This window comes from Zonotrichia albicollis, chromosome 2, assembly GCF_047830755.1.
Source record: "Zonotrichia albicollis isolate bZonAlb1 chromosome 2, bZonAlb1.hap1, whole genome shotgun sequence".
NCBI classification, from domain to species: Eukaryota; Metazoa; Chordata; class Aves; order Passeriformes; family Passerellidae; genus Zonotrichia; species Zonotrichia albicollis.
The window spans coordinates 55,443,775-55,465,485 of NC_133820.1; the positions used below are offsets into that span (position 1 = coordinate 55,443,775).

At 38.6% G+C, this 21,711-nt stretch overlaps 1 protein-coding gene across 1 annotated transcript in view; it reads right to left on the reverse strand.

Annotated features, from left to right (window-relative positions):
* Positions 1-21,711, reverse strand: part of GUCY1A2 (guanylate cyclase 1 soluble subunit alpha 2) — a 158,921-nt gene that overhangs the window by 124,580 nt on the left and 12,630 nt on the right. The window contains exons 2-4 of the mRNA XM_074535173.1: positions 19,470-19,531; positions 18,860-18,981; positions 6,871-7,589 (exon numbers count right to left, since the gene is read on the reverse strand). Of these exons, the coding sequence (XP_074391274.1) occupies positions 6,871-7,589; positions 18,860-18,981; positions 19,470-19,531 (903 nt within the window). The remainder of the gene's footprint in view (positions 1-6,870; positions 7,590-18,859; positions 18,982-19,469; positions 19,532-21,711) is intronic.

Sequence of the window (21,711 nt, forward strand, 5' to 3'; positions counted from 1 at the left end):
ACTATTAAGCTACACTCAAAACCAGACAGGAAGGGAATCCCATGGTCCCAATTTGAGGTTTGAAGACAAAATTTAAGGTGGAGGGAGAAAGTGATAAGCTTCCTCTTTTGAGTGGGCTCTTTGGCCATGCAGGACAGTTCTGCAAGTGACCTGGGGTAACTCAGGCTTGCTTTCAGGCACGGAGCATGCTCCAGGAGTTGGGCTGGCAGGAGGTTTGGCAATTGCTGGGTAGAAGTGGCCTTACAACGCAAAGCAGACAATGCAAGTAGTGCCACACTTGCATTCACTGCTCCTCAGAGCAATAAACCCAATGTTTATGCTCAGAGGCACACCCAGGTGTTCTCACAGGCTCTGCCTTCCCACCCATGCACTTGGGAGAGCTCCTGCACAAAGCCCACTCAATCCACAGGGAGACACTCCAGCTTTCCCCCTTCTTTCTAAGTCCATTCAGCCTCTGCAGAGAGACACATCCATAAAACCGTAGCCTGACTTCATGCATTGTCACGTTGCAAGCACCAGGACAGGAAGGAGCAAGGCAAAGAGTGACTGGATGCATCTGCTTTCTTCATTCAATCACCCCAAGGAAAAGGGCTTTTCACTGACATCACACCCATTCAGATCAGATGACTGAAAAGCCCAGTCATTTAGGAACTCAAACAAGCAAATGAGGAAAAGCATGAAAATGTATTTTGAATAACCAACAATTAATTTTAGTCAGTGGAACAAAGAAGTAGGAAAAAAAACCATTCCTGAAAATCAAACTGAGTTGTGTCTAAGTATTCCCATCATGTAATGCAAAAATTCATGAAATGCATTTTGTTCCAGTTATGACATAGTGTAGTTTAGCAACCCATGCAAAAGTCTTGCAGCAAAAGGAGATATATGGACATTTTCATGTCCAACCAGCTTCCTTATCAAAACATTATACAAATCATAAGAAAGAAGAGTTTACATGGAGTCACATTGTTTTAACAACCACTTCACTTGACAAAACAATTTCCAAACAGCTTCTTTGTTTTTCAGCTAATGTAAATGAGAAGGACGTATTTTAACTTTAGATTGCTAAACTTTTTCAGTCCTATCACTGAAAACACTTTCAGAATGGCATTTTTATTGGCCTGTCCTAAAGTAGAATTACTAACAATTCTGGGCCAATTTCACAATGTTATTAAAGTTCTCCAATGCACAACTGTTGGTGAGATAAGAAAGTCATGTCATCTATTGTTTCTCATAACCCACCACAATCTCTAGAAGCAGTCAAACCAGCCAACCCAATTCATCTTGAAAACCATCAAAGTCCATACACATTTTGACAAACAAATGGGTGGGATAATAGCATTATCAGAAACAGAAGACACAAATTTGATTCCAAGAGCTCCACGAGCCTGCAAAGCAACAGGAGCTTAGTGTCAAAAGCAGACTGACTGTGAATAAATCAGCTCTAGGAAAAAAAAAATAGAATTCTTAGATCATGAGTGACATATGTCCCTTATGCCAGAATGACTTTCAGGCCATTTCATTTTAATTTTATTAGGAGAAGAGGAAAAACAGTTTACAGAGCAAAAGAAAAATATGAGATTGTGTACAGTGGGTTTTAAATTAATCTGCCAGTGTCAGGACTGCTTGTCTCATCCAGTTGGTCCAGACTAAAAATACAGAAGGAGATAAAGAATTGACTCTCAATATAAAAAGGGGGACAGCATCCTTCCAGCACTTGAAAAGCACTACTTTTTTACAGTTTCCAGTGATCAACAAACACACTTGGGAAAACACACCGGGAAAGTGCTTTGCTGAAGCAAGGGGCAAGCAGGCTTCTTTGCCAGCTGTTTTACTCCATGTTGAATGTGCACACCTGGCTGAGAGTTGCCAGAGGGGTCTCACATTCACAGCTGCGAATAAACAGTAGACTTATGTCCACAGGATGCCACAGAAGCTGACAATATGAACTTCTCCACGTTCAAAAGGTGCTAGAGAAAATTATGGAGGCTTGGTCCTGAGGGGGCTATCCCCTGCCACATCCTGGATACCACTGCAAGAGGATGTGCTTTCCTCCCCGGAGAGCTAAAAGTGAGGGGAGTGTTTCATAGAGAGGAACACTGCAGGCTTGAACTTTGTCTTACCTATTTCACAGAGGGTTGTCTCTCGGTCACTGCGAGAGTCAGCGCGCTGGTGTGGATTGACTTTTCATCATTGAATCACTGAATATGTTGAGTTGGAAGGGACCCACAAGGATCATCAAAGTCCAACTCCTGGCCCTGCACAGGACAGTCCCAATAGTCACACCATGTGCCCAAGAGTGTTGTACGAGGCTGGTGCTGTGACCACTCCTGGGAAAGCTGTTCCAGTGCCCAACCATACTCTGGGTGAAGAACCTTTTCCCAAGATCCAACCTAAACCTCCCCTGACAGAGTTTCAATCCATTCATAAATCTAATTATATGTGGTATTTGGAATTTCTGCCAATATAAAAATTTCAGAGGCTCATTTTTGTCAAATCCAGTGTTTCATATTTTAAGCATATTATAATTTGTAAGATGAACTTTTTTCCCTAATAAAAGTATTTTATGTCTAAAATTACGGAAAAAAAAATTTTACTCGCGTATATAAATAAAAGTAATTTTTTTGCCAGAAGACATTTTGCTGAACTGTTAACTGGGAAGTTATGCTTTCAATAAAATCTTCAAAACAAATACATTCCATCAGAAAAAAAAGTGTCTGGGCATCTCCAGAAATGCAGTTCAAGGTGCCAGCTTTATTCTTAGATAATTTCTCAAGTGCCCAGAGGCCTAAGTCAAAGGCCAGTGAGTATTCTTAAAAAACTGATTTATTTCAAATGTGGAAAAGGCCTGTTAATTTGAGCTGAAGAGCAGCAGTACAAGGAAAATACGGATGCACAGCATATGGCAGGGAACGTGAAACCCAGTTTCAGAAATGTGGGCCCATGATGAACTGGTGGGCACCAAAAGTGCTGGCAGGGCTCCTCCAGCCAATCCATGGTCCAGGAGGGCTGGGTCTGGATGGAGGTCTCGGGGACAGTGGGTCCCTGAGAGTGCAGCCCCATCTCCTCTCAATCTGCCAAGCACTGATGGCTCACGAGGGGCACGTGAGGAGAACGTGCCAGAAGAGTGAAAGCAGTGCCAGAAACACAATTCCTTGTGTTCCCATTCAGCTAAAAATTGAAGCAGCTCCAGGCACCTCAGTGTACTGTCAAGGAGACGAGTATTTATATCATGTCACAGATGGCCTTGTTCATCACTACAGTCTGAAAATGGCTGCACTCAGGATGTACCTGTGGGAGCTCCCAGCCCCAGTCTGGGCAGGCAATGGTGGGGGACACCAACCTGCCCTGCATGCACAACTCACTGCTGGGGGGGTTATCAGCCCCCTCCCATGCCAGCACCTCCACCTCAGTGGATAGGCTTGACATGGGTTTCAGAACACTCCATCACAAGAGTTCAGACTCAGCCCTCTTGATTTAGTTTCTTATCCCACATGTGACTCCACTAACATTCACTGAACTTCTGCACAGTACAGTTGTACTAACCATGCGTGAAGTTGTAAGAGATCGATCCCAAATGGTTAATTGTGACAATAAATTTATTTTTTATTATTGCAATAAATTATTGCTCCCATAGAGAAGTGTAGAATGAGTTTCCTTAGAGAGGTTTAACAGCAAACGTTGTCTTGATATGTTGGGACAATATCCAAAATTTGGAAAATCTAACTGGATGCGAGTGAAGGTCCCTCATTGAAAACACAAACACACACGAAACCAAAAACTAGAGTGAAATGTGAAAAGCAACAGAATATATAGAAGTAGCTATATAAGAAGTAGCAGCAACAGGGCCCTTCAACATCTGGGTAGTACCATACCATAGGAAAAAAAGCCAATAACAAGCATTTAGCTGCATGGGAAAACAGGAAACATGGTGTTGGAAATCATGTTTAAAGCTAGGTATCTATGTTCTTCAGGTGGAGAGTCCTTTTTTTTTTCTGCTTGGTCCCTAAAACAATGGGATCCTGTAAATGCTCTGAGCTCCAAGGAACAGGTGGTGACATACCAAATTAACAAAATTCTGCTGAGATATTAATGCATGAGCTGAGGTTGTGCTTCTGCAAAGGTGCAACACAGCTCTGCAGGAAGTGCTCCCTATCACCCAGACCTCACAGGACTTATACCAGAAACTTAGGATAGTATTATTTATTCCAATTATTCAAACACCAGTAAACTGAAACACACAAATGAGTCCTTAAATAAACTGGACAAGACCTCAACACCCTGAAAGCTAGGACAGGTGTTTTGGGTTTTTTTTATTTTGCTTGTAGGTGTTTAGTTAGGGAAAGATCATGGTTTGTGACTTACTTTCATCTGAACACAGAGCTGGTGTCAGGACTAAATGAAAACTGTTTTCTGATTCTGTCTTTCTCACTGCTAGTCTGAAAAAAATGTATGATTTATGCATTGAAATGAAAATAAACATCTTTTGAAGAGAGGGTGGAACAGCATCTGTTCATTGCAAAGCCTTTGAGTTTTTGGTTTTTTTAATGCAATAAGACATCTGAACAGGTTCAACACTGCAGCAGAGCTGTCTGCTGCCATTGAAGGTAACCAAACCTGAAAAGCGTCAGTTATTGCAGAGTCAGATTTATTTATTATTTTTTAAAGATAAATAGCTCTAAGTGGGATGTGATTCCACCATGAACTGAAGAGAGGTGTGTGGCAGAGAAATAGGGAAATGTCTAAGTCAGTTACTGGCAACTTTTAAGCAGGGTCATGCTTACAGCTCCTGATCTACCTGCCTAATATTCAACTTCTAAACAAGTGCTGGCAAACTGAAAAGAATTCCAAAATGAGTGACATGAGCTATGGGAAAATAATACAGCATGCAGTTCCCAAGGCCCAGTCTACTTTTTTTATCCATAAAGGACTTTTATGGATAATGACATGACATAAACTGTATTGCTATGTCCCTCCTCTCAAAATCTATGTAAGCAAGTCAACCATAGCCTATGAATCTGTGCAACTTTTCTTTTTTTTAAAAAGCAAATATCTAGCAAAATGCATCATATGCTGAGCTTTTTTTAACTATTCACAAGCAAAAAAATTTTGGAAGTGCTTATCAAAGGGTGAGACAGAAGAAAATACCTGTTCAGATAATCTGATGTTTCCAAATTAATTCCCATGCCTTTAGTACAACAGCTCCCCTGCACCTCACCATCACCCTTTTGCCTCTAATTCACACCTCCCTCTTCAAGACACAATTTTTCTCCCAGCTGCTGGCAGGCAAAGGATGTCCTGTGCTGCCATCCCCTTCCACCTGCTTTCCTGGTGTTGGTACTGCCTAATCTAAAATCCTGCTTCCAACCAGGCCCACTCCTGCCACTTCTCCTGAGAGCAAGCCACAGCCATATGAAATCTGTCCAGGTAAGAGAGTATTTTGTGTGTTTAACTTAAACAGGGGAAAAGGCTTTGAAAGTCTCCTTCCTCCACCTAAACTTTCTTCTTCTTCAGAGTGATTTACAGCAGATTCATGAAGAGCAGAAGACAGTCAAAGGGCTGTGACTGTCCTGGGAGAGGGGAAGGGTTCTGAGAGGGATAGGTGCATTCTGCCAGAAGCGTCGTGAAACCAGACTCTTCCAAAGGAGAAACGAGTGTGTCATAAGGTAGCTCAGAGCCAAGTCCTCCACTCCTTTCACACCTCATTTCCTTCTTATAATTAAAGGCTAGGGTGACACTGAGGACTGGTTCTGAAAAATAAACTCCCTTTTGGTTTCAAGAAGGTTGAATGACATCAGCTAATACAAAATGAAAAGCACCAGTTTGTTTCTCTTGGGGGAACATTAATTCCAGAGGAAAATGCAGCAGACATGGGCTTTTGGGTGCCAAAGTATAGTGCCAAAGAGGAGCTGGAAATACTGCTGCTGTAAGAAGTAACTATATTTTGAATTATCATAGAATCATAGAACCATAGCATGGTTTGGGTTGGAAGGGACATTAAAGATCATCCAGTTCCACTTTGGGCAGCAGTATTTCCAGGGCACCCACACACAGACTTTCAAGCCTTTAAGCAAGTTTTAATTAAGTACAAGTACTTTGGTGCATAAAACCCAGAACCCTACTTCACACCAAAAAACTTCCCTGTAATTCCAGGATAGGCATTAAGACAAATTCCATGCAACCATTGGAGAACTCCACACTAAAGACATGTTCTCAGTCTACTCAGCTGAATGCACTGAACTCAACACAGGGCTTGCTGGTTAAGGTAGCTCTCTCCTAAAACATGGAGGAAAGATGCAGTGTGGGAGGACAAGTGACTGTTTGAATAACTGGAACACAATAAAACTGGCTTCAGTGACACTCAGTACCACTTACAGCCCTGGTTTTCTTGAGTGCAGGGTGAGAGGTAAGAAGAAACCTGTAGGAAAGCAGTATTCCAAAAGAGGGAAATAAGATACAGTAAGGTAGCAATGAGAAACTGGCTATGAGAAACTTTCAGAATAAATACTTCAAGCTAGGCTCTAGTAAATGGCTTAAAAACTGTTCTTATCATAATATAGCTGGAGTGAAATTAAGGATAAAATACGGGTATTTTGTAAAATTCCTTACCCTTTTATTCAAACTGTAGTATTCAACCCCACTGTGCAGAATTTTCTGAATGGAAATGTCATGATTTGCTACAACTTCACAGACAAAGCTTATAAATAATCTAGGAAAATATTCACTTGGCTGGGGAATATCACTTAGCCCCTGTTTGCAAGGCATGAGTGGGCTTTCCAGAGTACACAGGACTTGAGCTGCCTTTCTCTGAGCAAAAAATCCTCTCCCACCACACACATCTAAGCACATCCACTTCCAAATTAATATTCTTACCTTATCTTTACTTTCAGAATCAGAATCCTCAAGTTTGGTCCGGATGACAAAGGGTGTAGATAACCTCAGGAGAACTCGTTCAAATGTGGCACTGATTTTAGGAGAGACTATGTCAAAGCACTCTTGGAATTTCAGCGTTTTATGAGTGTCACATCTCAGCTGCTTCCTAAGACCTTCTCCAAGCTGGAGAACCAGCATGTTTGGATCAAACATCAGGTGAAAGGGGAAAGCTCTGCAGAAGGTGCTGATACTAATCCTCAGGTCTAAGGGGGACTGGGAAGTTCCTGGTGGAAGTGCTTTTGTGGTATTTGCATTTTCATGTTCTTTGATAAGGAAAGTCAAACAACTGCAGTTACCTGGGTTTGTCCCCTCTGAACACACCTTATCGTTTGTGACCTGTTCTACTTCCACTTCCAAGCGGTAAATCTTCTTTGCTGCTGCTTTTATCATTCCTGTCATTGCAAATCCCACAATCTGATGCGGGTGAAAATAATGAAGCATGAGATTGCCTTCAGGGAGTTCTTTGCATAGGAAAGAAGGAGATTCCAGGGTGGCCTGTCTTCCAAATGAAGTTCTAATATGCTCCAGCAAAGCATCAAAGCCATTGAAGAAGTCTTGAAGGGTCCCACCTACAGCTCGAAGCACTCTCTCATTCTCCTCAAAGCAGATATTGAAGAATTCCTCCCCAAACTTCTCTTGCATTTCCTCAAACTTCAGACCTATAGGACAATGAGACACTGATATCAACAAAATAGCATTGCTACTATGTCACAGTTTCCCTTTTTGCCTCTATTTGCCCAGGATTTTTCCAAAACAGTGAGAGCAGCTTTTTCACTAGATGTCAATCTATAGGTTTCTGTGGTGGTTGGCAGTAACCCTAGAAACCATTTTTTTTTAAGTCCTCATTGTTTTAGCTTGCTGTCTCAACCAGTTATTACAGGGCCTGTTTCCTTTTCCTCACTGTTACAAAATTAACCAGGTGTTTGTACTGTTTTAAGATGTAACAGAATAAAAGGAAGTATATATCAGCTGTCTGAGAATTACAAATATACAGAGTTTTCAAAGGAAATTAATCTGGGAATTAACAACATAGTTTTTTCACTACATTGAAATCATACAGAATTACCTGTCAGCCAACTAGTGAAACACCTTAAAATTTCTCTTGAATTTGAACAGAAATGAAGAGCAGTTATTTCTTTCCTGAGAGCACAACAGGCCCTTTATTTTAATGAGTATTCAGTATGCTTTATAATACTGGTAATATCCCAGTGGATCACTGAACTTCTCATTGTTTAGACTGCTTCTAGGCCTTCAATTGGGGAAAAACAGAGTGATTAGGGACTTTTATACCTGAGGTATAACAGGGAACAGAAGTCATGTTGTTTGCTGACAATAACCTTTTATAAACTCAAGGCAGTGTCTGAACTACCTATGTACACAGGCATAGTTAATACAAACAATATTCACGAAGGATTTCAGGGTTTCCCAGCTTTACAGTCTGCAATGATGTATGATTAATAGCCAATTAAAATGCATAAAATTACATATATAAATATGACAACATAAGAACATGACAAAGCATATTTTAAAAAAGAAGTAAAAGCTATAATTTGGGAAAGTTCATTCAAATGCCATTACTCATAAAGAAATTTGGTCACTAAACTAGGTTATTACAAAAATATTCCCAGGATCTTTTATGACCACAGATGGTCAGCTCCGCAGCTAAGCCAAAAGAAAGTACCTCTGGTACACAATGCCCCCTAATATCCTGACTCAGAAGACTGTGTGCCAACTCCTGACTCATTACCATTACGCCTGCATAACATGGTATTGTAACATCTTACCAAAAAATACTCACTATAGTCCAAAAAGAATTAAATTATAACCCATACCAATAATGTCATAACTGGATATTAATAGCAAATGGCTAAGAAATCATCATATTCATATGTATACACAAACAGATAATCATACTTTTAAATATCATTGTATAGTGAGCAACATTAGAAGTCTGTGTGTAAAAGTGAGCAGTCTAGCAGGGACACCCAAGGCTGTAAGACTGCAGAGGGGAACAGAACACCACCAGAAACCCCTGGGCTATTGATACAAATGGCCAAATACATCCCACAAAGCCACGCAGAAGACAGCACAGGTGAAGTGCCTTTCATATGTATTGTACAAATACAGTGCAGCAGCTGCCCTGGCGCCACTGACTGCAAATGAGGTTTGCAGAACTGATCACTCCTGGACTCTGCTGCTACACATGCAAGCCTCACCTCATTATCACTGCTGGGAACTCTATCTCAGTGTTTGGCCTGAGGTTTTGCTGATTGTCTTAGATTGGTCTTGTTGTCCATCCTGGAGAACTGGCTGTTCAGTCTGGATGCAACATACTGACTCCAAGCAACAAGAATTATACCTGGCTTGAGGACGTCCCACTACTTTTAAGAACATTTCAGCTTTGAATTGAGTTACACAAAGTACCAGCAGAAAATCAGATCAGCTCCAATAGAAAAATGGATATGACCAAACTCAACCAAACTGCTGGTCTATGTTAGTCATGAATTTTCTCTACAAGAACAGACACTATGATATACTAAGGAAATTAAACTAAGTTAAGCAACCTTCAGAACCAAAAATCATAATGTTCCTTTCAAGGAAGCTTCTTCCTTAGCTTTACCAACAAGACAATAATTTTTGCATGAAGCATGATGTTTATCTTTGAATTAAAAATATTAATTTAATAAATTCCTTGTTACACAAACACACAGATTAATTTTTTTCTGTATTTCTCTGCAAAGCTATTGGCTCCAGTGATGTCTTTGTGTAAAGTTGCACAAAATAGTCAATATGTATTTTTACTGAATTATTTCTGCCTCTCTTATTGAAAAAAATGATGAACAGATGCTCACCTATATATACAGTACATAATTCTGTATATACTTCAGTATAACCTTTTTACTTGCTACCATATAAATGATCCTAACCTTTTGCAAATCTTTTGTAGATTTTCTCCCTACCCATATTTCTACACATAGCTGTTGTGGTTTAAGCCCAGCTGGCAAGTAAACACCACAGAGCCAATTGCTCAGCCCTCCACTCCAGTGGAATGGGGAGAAGAATTAGAAGTAAAACTTGTAGATTGAGATAAGAACAGTTCAATAATTGAAACAAAATGAAAATATAATAATAGTAATAGTAGTAGTAGTAATAATAATAATAATGATAAAAGAAAAAATAAAAACCCACACAGTAAGACAAGCAATGCCCAATGCAATTGCTCACCACCAGTGCCAGTCCCTGTCCTCGTTCAGGTCACTCCCCCAGTTTATAAACTGGGCGTGACATTCTAATGGTGTGGAATGTCCCTTTGGCCAGTTTGGGTCTCAGCCATGCTCCCTCCCAGCTTTCTTGTGCCCTTCCTCATTGGCAGAGCATGAGACACAAAAAATGTCCTAGGCTTAGGATAAACACTACTTAGCAACAACCAAAACATGAGTATGTTATCAACATTATTCTCATACTGAATCCAAAACACAGCAAAGTACCAGCTACTGAGGAGAAATGAACTCTATCCCAGATAAATCCAGGACAATACCAGACTGGGAGATAGTTTTATTACAAGTAGAAAAACCTTCATGCTAAAAAAAAAAATCTCAGAACTCATTGTGTCTACAGTGCACACTTTATTACATTTAGAGACTTCCATGGGCTAGTTGTTATCTTTAAATATTACATTCAGTATGATTTCCAATTTCAACATATATGGTATTTCCTGTTTTTTTATTTTATGCTGAGAAAATACAAAACAAATTCAAATTATCTTCTTATAACCTTCAGATTATGCATCTACATAAAAAGTCCAATCTTTTCAAACTCATCTCACATTCAATTGTTGAACAATTGTTTTTCTGTTTGATTTTGCCCTGGACTAATTCAGACTGAATATGGCATTGAAAATGTGAGTCAACTTCTGTTCATCAAAACTGACAATTTGCTATTCCATTCTGAAAAGCCAGCATCTCCATTCTTTCTTTTTCACTGTGAACCTCTAAGCAAAATTTTCATTCAGCTTCCCAGGAAAAAAAATATATATTTGATATCTGTAGGACAGTCCAGCACTTCCAAATGCAGAGGCCACTGAACTCCCATTATCACCTCATGTATGACCCTAACACAGCTTCTTAATGAGCACTGGCTTGCAATTAACACAGAGGAAAAGTTCTTCCCTGGTTTCACCAAGACACTCCACTGAGTGGTGGCAATACAAAATAAACCAAAAATCATCTCAACACTCTCTGCTGCTCCCCAACTGAAGTAACTCATTATTTTGAGCTTCTGCTCTTTACAAACCTTCTACTAATATAGTGAATGAAGTCCTAAAAATGCATTAATCTCAAATTGTTTTCCTCCTGGAGAGGGATCTACTGTGTCCCTTCGATACCAGGAGGACAAATCACATCTTAACTTTAACGTTTTTTTATTAGTAGTTTATTTTTTTTGCTTTTCCTTACAATGTTACTTTTATTTTAGTCCATATTGGAGAGAAATTAAATATGCACATTGGAAATTGAGGCAAAGCAACCACAGAATGAAAATATTGCTACAGACCTCCACTAAAAAGCACTTTTGGGTATGTGAAAAATTATTATCCTTTGAAATTGTGTCTCAAAGACATTAAGAGAAGGGATCCTATATTTGCTATCCAGATCCAAAATTACCAAAGTCTTTAAGCACAGGTTCAAAGTACAAATTAAGTATTTCACTGAACTGGAGCAGAAATAGATGACTTCATCCTATAATAACATACTAGCAAAAGATTTTCACTTTCTTTTCAGCAGTTAATGTAAACCGAAAACACACTACAAAATGTCAAGGAATTAATGCACTATTTTTAAGTATTTTGTACATTATGAAGTGCAGAAATTAGGTAAGATTCTGTTCCCATAAAGAAAATTGCAAATCATAGGCTCTTGAGAAGCAATCAGAAGATAAAAAACCTAATGTGATAAAAAACTATTATGTGATGTGATAAAAAAAATCAATGTAATTCATTAACTGGTGCAGCATGCAGAAGCAGTCACAAGCCATCCAGTTTTTCCTAAAAGTAAATAATGAAGACAATGGCTGCAGAGTGGCCAGCATCTGACTCATTTGGCATTGAAAAATACTTTTTTTTTTTCTGAGATACCATTCAGAATCTGTAAATATCAAACCTTAAGGGGTTGGAACAATTAAATATGCAATTCCAGACCTCATACTGTGAAGAGAAGCAGAATTTGCCACCCTCAGTTATAGCAAGTGTCTCTTAAATGTTTTTGGATTATCAAATTTTTGGCATCAGTAACATCTTTTCCTTAAACAGACCTGTGGACAGAAAGACAGGTGGCAGCTCAGAATTTTAAAGAATTATTTCAGATGGTAGGGAAAGCAACATTTAGTCTCTGAATAGAAAAGGTTTTCTTGTGTACAGACTAATGCTGAAGGTACAGTAGATGAATCATTTGGCTTGTAAGTGAACCTAGTACCAGTACCTAATTACTGTATAACTGACTTAGATTTTACTTCATTATTATTGTGTATTTATATCATCCTGGGAATCCATATGGCATTTGTATATTACCTTTTTGGTGCTTTTTATATAAATACAGTAACACCATTTTATGCTTTTACATGTGGTTGTGACACAACTGAAAAATCTATACAACACCTCTCTTACAGTGACATGCAGGGTCTGCATATCTTTCACAGAATATAAATGAGAACTACTGTTAAAAAAAGAACTCTTGACACTTGTTCACCTATAATATTTCTTTTATCCACTTTTAATGAGGTGGTTTCTTTCCTTGTCCTTTGACCAGTGATAGAAATACCACTGTAATTACTGCCTCTTGCTGAGGAGCTGATCGCCAGTTCTTAACACAAATACAAAAGATTCTGCTCAAAATTGTTGACAGAGGAAGCTCACATGAGATATTAAGAACAGACAGTGGAAGAGGGTTTTGCCCCATATAGTGCTCTCAGTAGCAGCCAATTATGAAGCAAAGCCAAGCCATGTGAAGCAAGACTATCATGATTTTATGTCCCCCACCACCACCTGGGAGGCTTACTTCTTATATTTGCACAGGGCTCATTAAATGAAAACTGCAGTCATTAGATTGGTAGTTCCTAAAAATTAGGCAGAGCAGATTTGTTTCATGCTAACTCTAAAGATTAAACAGCAATAAGGATTTTTTATTTGCTTTTCTTTCATTAAAGTAAATATACATGTCTTTGAATTAACACAGGGAGCAGAACTGCACTTCCTGGAACAAATAAAATTGCAATGAAATCTAAAAGCTCTTCCCATGAAATGCGAAATTATCTCTCATAACTCCTCACATATATAAAGGGCTCAACTCATCTGACTAAATATAGAAATCTAATGTTCCTTGCGTCTTCATAAGGCATCCAAGACATCTAAAAAAGAACCAATAGATAGTTACTGTATCTGCCAAGATGAGGGACCTAAGGGAGACCTACACATTTCTGAAGGTTTGACAGAGGCCACAAGGTACCTCACAGCACCTCAGATAATGACAAACACCTACATTCAGTCAATGAATCATGGCCAGAAAATGTTCTTTATAAATAGACTTCCACAAGATGCTATTGTACATCATAATTCCAAACCGCTCATTATCTGCTGGAATTTCATCTGCTTTCTAACAATAAATAGTTCTGATTTGAGGAGAGTGGGATGTCTAAGGCCATTTGGTATAAACATTTGTCCTTTTCTAATTGAGATGTACTCATCTCAGTTTCAAAATCACGTGAATTATGTGCTTTTTGTTTAGATTACTTTTGTGTTGCCAGTGCACTGTAACATCTGCTAAATAACAGGAGCCCTGTGAGTATAGCTGAGACCCCCCAGGATAAAGTATTATTAGAATCCATTAGTATTGCCAATCCTCTGGGCCATGTAACATTTCCTTTTACGCCATTTGTAAACCAACAACTTTAATTATACATCAAGCTGTGTATCCTAAATTAGTTGCATCCTAATGACTAGCTGCAGTTCTTAGTGCAAAGGGAAGTGATAAAAATTTATACAGTTTCAATATCTAAGCATTTACGGTTCTCAGACACCTCCCAAGCAGTCAGTCTACCAAAACTTTGTTTACCTTTCCCAAACTCTACACTTGGTCTAAGGTGGTTAGAAGGTAGGCTAAGATCTGTCCTGGCACCTCCTTTTCAATTATTTCCTGCCTTTTCAAATACAGTATTTCTCAGCAGTTATTTAATAGTTACCAGAATGATTCCAAATATATTCCTCTTTAAAAAGAGAGGATCACAGAAGCATAGAATATTCTGAGTTGGAAGGGACCTAAAAGGATCATTAAAATCCAATTTCTGGCCCTGCACAAGACGTCCCCAAGAGTCACACGGTATACCTGAGAACACTGTTCAAGCACTTCTTGAATCTGTCAGGTTTGGTGCTGTGACCACTTCCCAAGTGCTCAGCAGTGGAGCAATAAAAATTGAATAGCTTCACCTCACTGAAGCTCTCAGCCACCCTCCAGGTGATTAACCTTTTCCTAATATTCAGACTAAACTTGCCCTGACACAGCTTCATGCCGTTGTCTCATATAAGAGCTAAGATTTTCTTAGTTTCATAAAGGAAACACAGATCTTTAACTCTGACAAATGTACAGAGAACAAATGACTTTTATGGAATTATGCCCTTTGTACTAAATGAAGGATCAGCCCTGCAAGATATATTTAGTCATGAAGTGATCTGCCCTATATAAAGCAGCCTGCAGCACATGTTCTCTTTGGTAGTGACAAGCAAATGTCACCCAGAGCAAGAATTCTCTAAAACCTTACACTAACAATGGATTCCACCTCCTCCTCGGTGACTTGGGGAAGCTGAATCCAGAAACACAATTTATCTCCCTGACAGGACAGGGCTCTGGGCCAGGATTCCATACATCTTATCACCAGGGTATTAGGGAATCCCTGGGGAATTGCCACTGCACCATATCATCCTCCAAACAGAAGATGCCCAGATAGATAGACAGACAAGCAAATTCTTCATGCCACTCTCTGAAGCAAAATCTAAAGAAAGAGCATTATTATCCCACAAGATACAAATGCCTAATAGGAAAAATTCTTGCAATACACTTGAGTCCACATGCAGAGCTGACTTAGCCATTGATATGTGCTGTGCATTTTTTAAGCCGAATTTTTATGAGAAAAAAAAAATAATTCTGTTGTATAAATTATTTGCTTGAATTAAAAAAATTGAGGAGAATTTTTTCTGTGCCTTAAGCAATGGAAAGTCAGATAGGAAAAATAACTTCTCCAGGCCTTTCTCCTGAAACCATGACCTGATACAAGTGTATTTGTAACTTCAGACTGTGTGACCAAGTGTAATTTATAGAGTTTATCTAACATGGTGGTGCAGTACATGCAATTTATATACTGCAGTTTAAAATACACAGATGGGCTTTCAAAGAGAACACTTCTTCCATGTCATCAGAGACTGGGTGTGAACAGTTACTGCTGCTTTACAGATTTTGCGCAACAGCTCTTTTTATACGACTTTATGAATTTAGGTTACTTTTCATTAGTTTTACTATCAAAGTGAGGACAGATTACACAGTTCCTCAACAAGATGCAAAGAGGCTCCAAAGGAAATACCAATGCCATTTAAAAGACAGATAACTGCCTTAATGAAGCTCCCTTTCTTTTTTTCCCTGTGAAGGACTGAAGAGTGAAAAATAGTTCACATTCACAAAGGCTACACTAATTGTTTGCAGTATCTGAAAAGAGTGTTTGGATGAGGTGAGGTGAAGGTTGTACAGTTTTTATCTGACTTGTGCATTTGGGATATGAGAAATATCATGTGATATATTGGAAGTACTGAGTGGGGTTCAAAAAAGGAAAATCGAGCATTTCTCTACTGCTTTGTACAACTCAGTAGCACAGACCTTCTTTGAATATCTGCCAAAGAAATAAAGAGGAGATGGGTCATGAAGTTTTCATCCGTAATTTCCTGTTACCAAATTTTTCATTTGCAGCTACATGAAGGTCTTCTGCTTTATTCTGGACGCATTTAAGTAAAAATGCACACTCTAATCTTACATGAAATCAAATTATTTTAAATCATGAGGACAAAAGCAGTCCCAAACGAGATTTGCTGTCATTGTTCAAAATGCTGAATATACAAAGGGTATGAAAATGTCTTTACTTCAAGAAGGTTGAAATCTGAATAGCACTGACATGTGGTTTAAAGGATTACAAAAATCCTGTTATCTCCATTATACAGATGGGAAATTGAGGCACAGAAAGAATAAAAACTTGCCCAAGGTCAAATAAGGAATCTCTTGAGATACAACTTTTCTCTCTAACATACCTCAGTATAAGTTTATAGTCACCTAAGAAAGAAATGTGGTAGTAATCCACATAACATACTTCATCATGGACATCTTTCTCTTATCATTTATTTCTAAAATAGGTTCAAACCAACACTGTCAATCTCCTCTGAACACAGTTTAGTGGTGTACTTGGCAGTGCTGCACTAACAATTGGACTTGATGATCTTAAAGGTCTTTTTCAACCTAAAGGACTCTCCATTTCTACAGGCTTATGAAGGACACTGTAAAAGTATGCATGCACTAATTAATGAAAGCTGAGTCCATCATGAAGCTGTCTGGACTATTTTTGAAAGGATGGAAAGTTAAATAAAATACTCCAGCCTCAGAAGCCGTCCTTGTAAAGGAAAACAGTGGGACTGATCTGGTACCACACACAGTTTACAGCATGTGAATCTGATGGACATGGGTTCCTTCCATTACAGTAGTTTAAAGCAGGGAGACTTCTACTGATGTCTAGACTGTAGCAGAGCAACTCAGCAAGGAAACAAGGAGAACCAGGTCCTTGCACTGCAGGAAGATGGTGACACACTTTAGTGCTGACTTGACAGGAGGAAAATTGCAGCATTCATACATGATAGATCACATGCACCGAGCTGAGTGAATAGCTTGCAGTCAGCACTTCCCGGTGAGCAGCGCAAGCACCAGGACCACAGTGTGAAGCATCTGCTCAGAGTCCTCCAAGCTTACCAGAGATCTCTGCACTCTTCTGATGAATAAGGAATGCCAAATGACTTTTTTAGAGGTGGTTAGGAGACTGGAAGAGGTGAATTATGTTGGCAGTATCTAAGGTTAGAGAGCAGGAAGATGCTTCCAAGCATCTTTAAGGAAACATTTTCTTCCAGCCCTAGACAGCAAGTGTCTCTTACTGCTCATATAAATGAACTAAGAGCCAGATTTGGTTCAACAGTTTCTCTAGCCTTCATCACAGTCAGATCCATGCTTGCCTCCTGTCTCAGCAATGCCACTTGCTCCAGGTACACACCCCAGTGGTTACATCCCTCTTTCACAGAGGCCAATCTTACCAGACCTTATTCAACAAGAAAATAATTGTGTATGTGAGAATTAATTACACAGCCTCCATTAATTTTTTCCCTGTTGTGACAGGAGCTACAATTAAAATAAAGAAGTTGGGTTTACTGTTCATTCCCTTATGTTCTTATCCCAGATAGGGAGAAGGATTGCTTTTAAATTATCACAGTGTTTTGCTCATACTGAAGTGGGTTTTTTTGCTAAGAACTCTTTCTTTAAGAGGCAGACTTGTCCAAGAAAAGGTCTCTGCAACCTAATTTTCAACAAAGCCCACTTTAATAGTTCCCCAACATGGTAATGCTTAGATGTTATCCCTATACTGTGGTCCCAATCTGCCCCTAATAAACATGCATTTTGAGGATACCACTGAAGAAACAGGTTGCACATTACTCAGCCATGCTGAGGTACTGGGACTGACATACTGCTTTAAAAGCACTATGAAGGTGAAAAACTATTCATAACTGTTTCGTATAACTCATATTTCGTGTCATGGTGAAACAAATACTGAATGTCTAGTCTGGCTTTTTATAATATTAATATGCACCTGGTAACATGAAAAGTCTCAGCTTTGCATGAGTCCTGCCTTATCACTCATAGCATCTGTTTTAGAGAACTAGCATGCAAGTATTTTAGAATTAAAAAAAAAAAAAAAACCAAAAGGTAAATAGCACTGGACACATTTAGAATTTGATTTGTTCTCAATTCTCTCCATGACCACACATGCAAAATACAAAACACCACCTCTTTCTAGCAGCAGCTAAAGGCACATAGAACATCCCTAACAGCATTTTACAGAATAAGGCACTGGATAGCAAAAAAAAAAAAAAAGACTAAACATTTTGAATGGCAGTGAAACACAGTCATCCCTAAACTAGATCATGTTTGCTGTTTCACAGAGCACACCAAGTCTGCTTAACAGTTTGCAGTAAGAAAGACAGATACATAATGCATTTCCTCCAAAAGTATTTTAAGTCAGCAGTATACAATGGTAAAGATCACAATGTGAGCAGACTATCACCTCACCATATTCCCCTGACATGGAAAGTTAAAACTTATCTTTAATTATCATACGCAGTCAGATTTCAGTGTTGTGCCTCTTGCTGAAGAAAATCTAAGTTTCCAGAATGTTTCATGTCTCAGGTACACCCTGCTGCTGTTTCTCAGGCCCTCTATCCACCAGGCCCACAGATGATAAAAGTGACTGCTGTTCTGCAGAACCCCTTTAAAAACCCTAAAGATAATTCTAAGGCCTGCACAGAAGCAAGTCCACTTGCCAAAAGCCTTTGAAACTTCTCAAATCACTGGGTATTGCACAATACACATTCACTGCCTCCACTGACAATCACATCTGGATTGTCTTAAAAGTTCAAAATGTATGTAGAAAAGGAAACAAATGTAGTAACAGTGCACTAGTATGTTGCTGCCTATATTCTAAATTTCTGTGGTTAGACCAAAAATTTCTTGTTTCATTGCTGGCATTAGGATGGTCAGTAAAATTTCCTTGTAACTAAAGGAAACAAATTCCTTGAAAAAACACATACCAAGCACATTAGCCGTACACTGGAGAATTCCTGAGACATCTTCAGTTTCTTCATTGCCAGAGCAGTCTGTATAGGAGCATCTGTTTGATATATTGTGAAAATTCTTCTCTGCATCTCTGTAACTACAGGAAAAAAAAAGTTATAACAACTCCTTATACAAATGCAAAGTCAACAAAAATCTTTCAGAAGTGGAGGCAAAGGATTAAGGATTAATTGCCCAATGATGGGCAATTTCAAGATTCAGCTGGACAGAGTGCTGAGCCATCTTGTCTAGACGATGCTTCTGTCATGAAAGGTTGGACTAGATGAGCTTTGAGGTCCCTTGCCAACCTGATATTCTATGAATGAAAAACAAGTTGCTATTCTCTTTTTATAAGAAACATTCCAGTTCATTAAGCAGTCGCCATCTGATGGGATTGTACAGAAGCAGGATTGAACAGCAGTTTACCATTTACATCCAGGTTATGTACTGCTATTCCAAAGCATCTCTAAGAATTTGAGAGAAAAAGTTAAAAATTAAATTAAAAAGCTTATCATGGAATGCTGTGAATTGGAAAGCACAGAGCAAAGCATTACCATGCACCTTTCCCCACCTCACATTAACACTTACCCAATAACTTGATGCTCAAAGTACTGCAGTGTCTTTTGAAGAGTCTGCCGAATGGTCTGAGGCTACGGAAGAATAATTTTAAAAATTGTGAGATTAGGGAATTGGAGCACAGTTCAATTAACAGATCTTTTCACGCACTATTTTTCTTCAGTTTTACTCCTCTTTATCTTCTACCTGCCATATGCCCATCGCAACAACAGATATTAAATATTATTATTCATTCCTTGTATCTTACTTCACCATTTAAATAGGAAGAATTTTACAATGTGGCATAATTAATACTGCTTATAAGGCTAGTTGCACATAACAAAGGAGCCACTTCACTCTCAAAAACAGCTCTCAAAAACTATCACCCACCAACTATCTCAGTAATTTAAAATAATTAATTTGAAATAGTCTGCAAGAAAATGCCATTATTTTGTGATGAAAGTATCACCAGGAAAAGGCATTGAATTTTTAAACTCTATATGCTCCCTAGAGCATTTTCTAATAAAGAATATTATAAAGATGCAGTTTATTTTGGCTTATTTTCCTACAAGCTATAACTCTTCAGTCATCTTTCAGATTACCAGGAAAGTCAAGTTCATCAGAAGAAAATCATGGCATGCTTCAAGCACTTCTATGCTATTTCACTTTAATAGGTGTTCACCAAACTACACAGGTATATAATTGTCTTTATTTGCATTATTACCACTACTACAGAGTTCACCAAAATACTTATGTATATAAATGTTTCTTTTCTTACTATTACTGCTGCTGAGGCTGCTATTATTTGAATGAATTCATGAGAGATCTTTTGGTAAATAAAGGACATGTGATATCCATGTAATTTTCTCTCTTGAATTTTCCAAGTCACTTACGACAAAATGTTATTCCTCAGAAATTACTAGCTTGTATCAAATCCAAGGTTCTTCACCTGTCTATTTTGACCTGGTGCCAGAATTCAGACAGAGATACACAAATGAGAGTTATAAGCTTTTCTTCTGTATCAAAAGCACACATGGACATTTTGATCAGACTCACAACACACACTGAAATTTTAGAGATGTTTGGTCTTTTGCTGCCTTTTGGAATAGATTTCTAATTGTTTTAGAAAGTAATAGTCAAAATGCCCCTTAATTAGAGGAATCTCATTCTAAAACCACAATGACCTTTGAAAGTCTCAAATTTTGCTTACTGACCTACAGATTCAGCAGTTCAAGAGCTGAGCTTTCCACCTTGCTCATACTCTTCCTCATGAGTTTGCAGGAGTCATCTGTCCTAATGACAGCAGGAAGAAAAAACTGTATACCAGGCTACACTAGGTTTGTACGACTGCAAAAAAATTTATTTTCTATTACCAAACTGTAAGAAAGTGCCTACACTTTTGTATAAAAATTTAAATTAATTAAATTGTAAAAATTAAAATTTAAATGTATGCACTCAAAAAGAGCATAAGAGGGCTTATAGGAAAGATGGGGAAAAGCTTTTTATCAGGACCTGTTGCAGTAGGACAAGGGCAATGTTTTAGAACTAGAAGAGGATGGAATTAGACTAGATATGAGAAAGAAGATATTTATAGCAACGGTGGTGAAACACTGAAACAGTTTGTCCAGGAAAGTGGCAGGTGACCCATTCTGGGCTGAAGATGCCCCTGCTCATTCTAGGGAGGCTGGACAAAAGGTCCCTTCCAACCCAAACTATTCTGTGATCCCATTAACAAAAAAAGAAAAAAAAAAAAAAAAAAAAAAAAAAAAACACCTCAACATAGATGGAAACCTTGGAAAAGGTTTTTCTTGTTAACTATCAGGTAATCACTTTACATCTCTGTGGGAACTAACTAACTACCTGTGCCAAAAGGCTTTAAAAGTTGCATGTTCTCTTGTAAAACACGATGGAAGCACCATATGAGTGAAACCATCACATATCAAAAAAAATCTCCTTCTCAGTGGTACAGCACATGTTGAAGTCTTCAGGCCTAATGGGCTGCAAACATATTTAATGGCATGTTCTCACTGAGACTCAGAAGCTTTCCTCTGCTCAGAAGGCAGAAAAATCCACTCTTTACATCTAGAAGAGATGTTTTTTCTCACAGCAGCAACAAAGCAAAGCAGAATATCTTTAAGCAAAGAAGTGAGAGCTGTCATTTCCCATCTCTATGGAGCATTTCCCTCAGCCCCACTCCCTACACATAAAATATCAGTATTCCACCAGCAACTCCTCTGACATGAAATAGGGAATAATAGAAATGTTTGATTGCTAA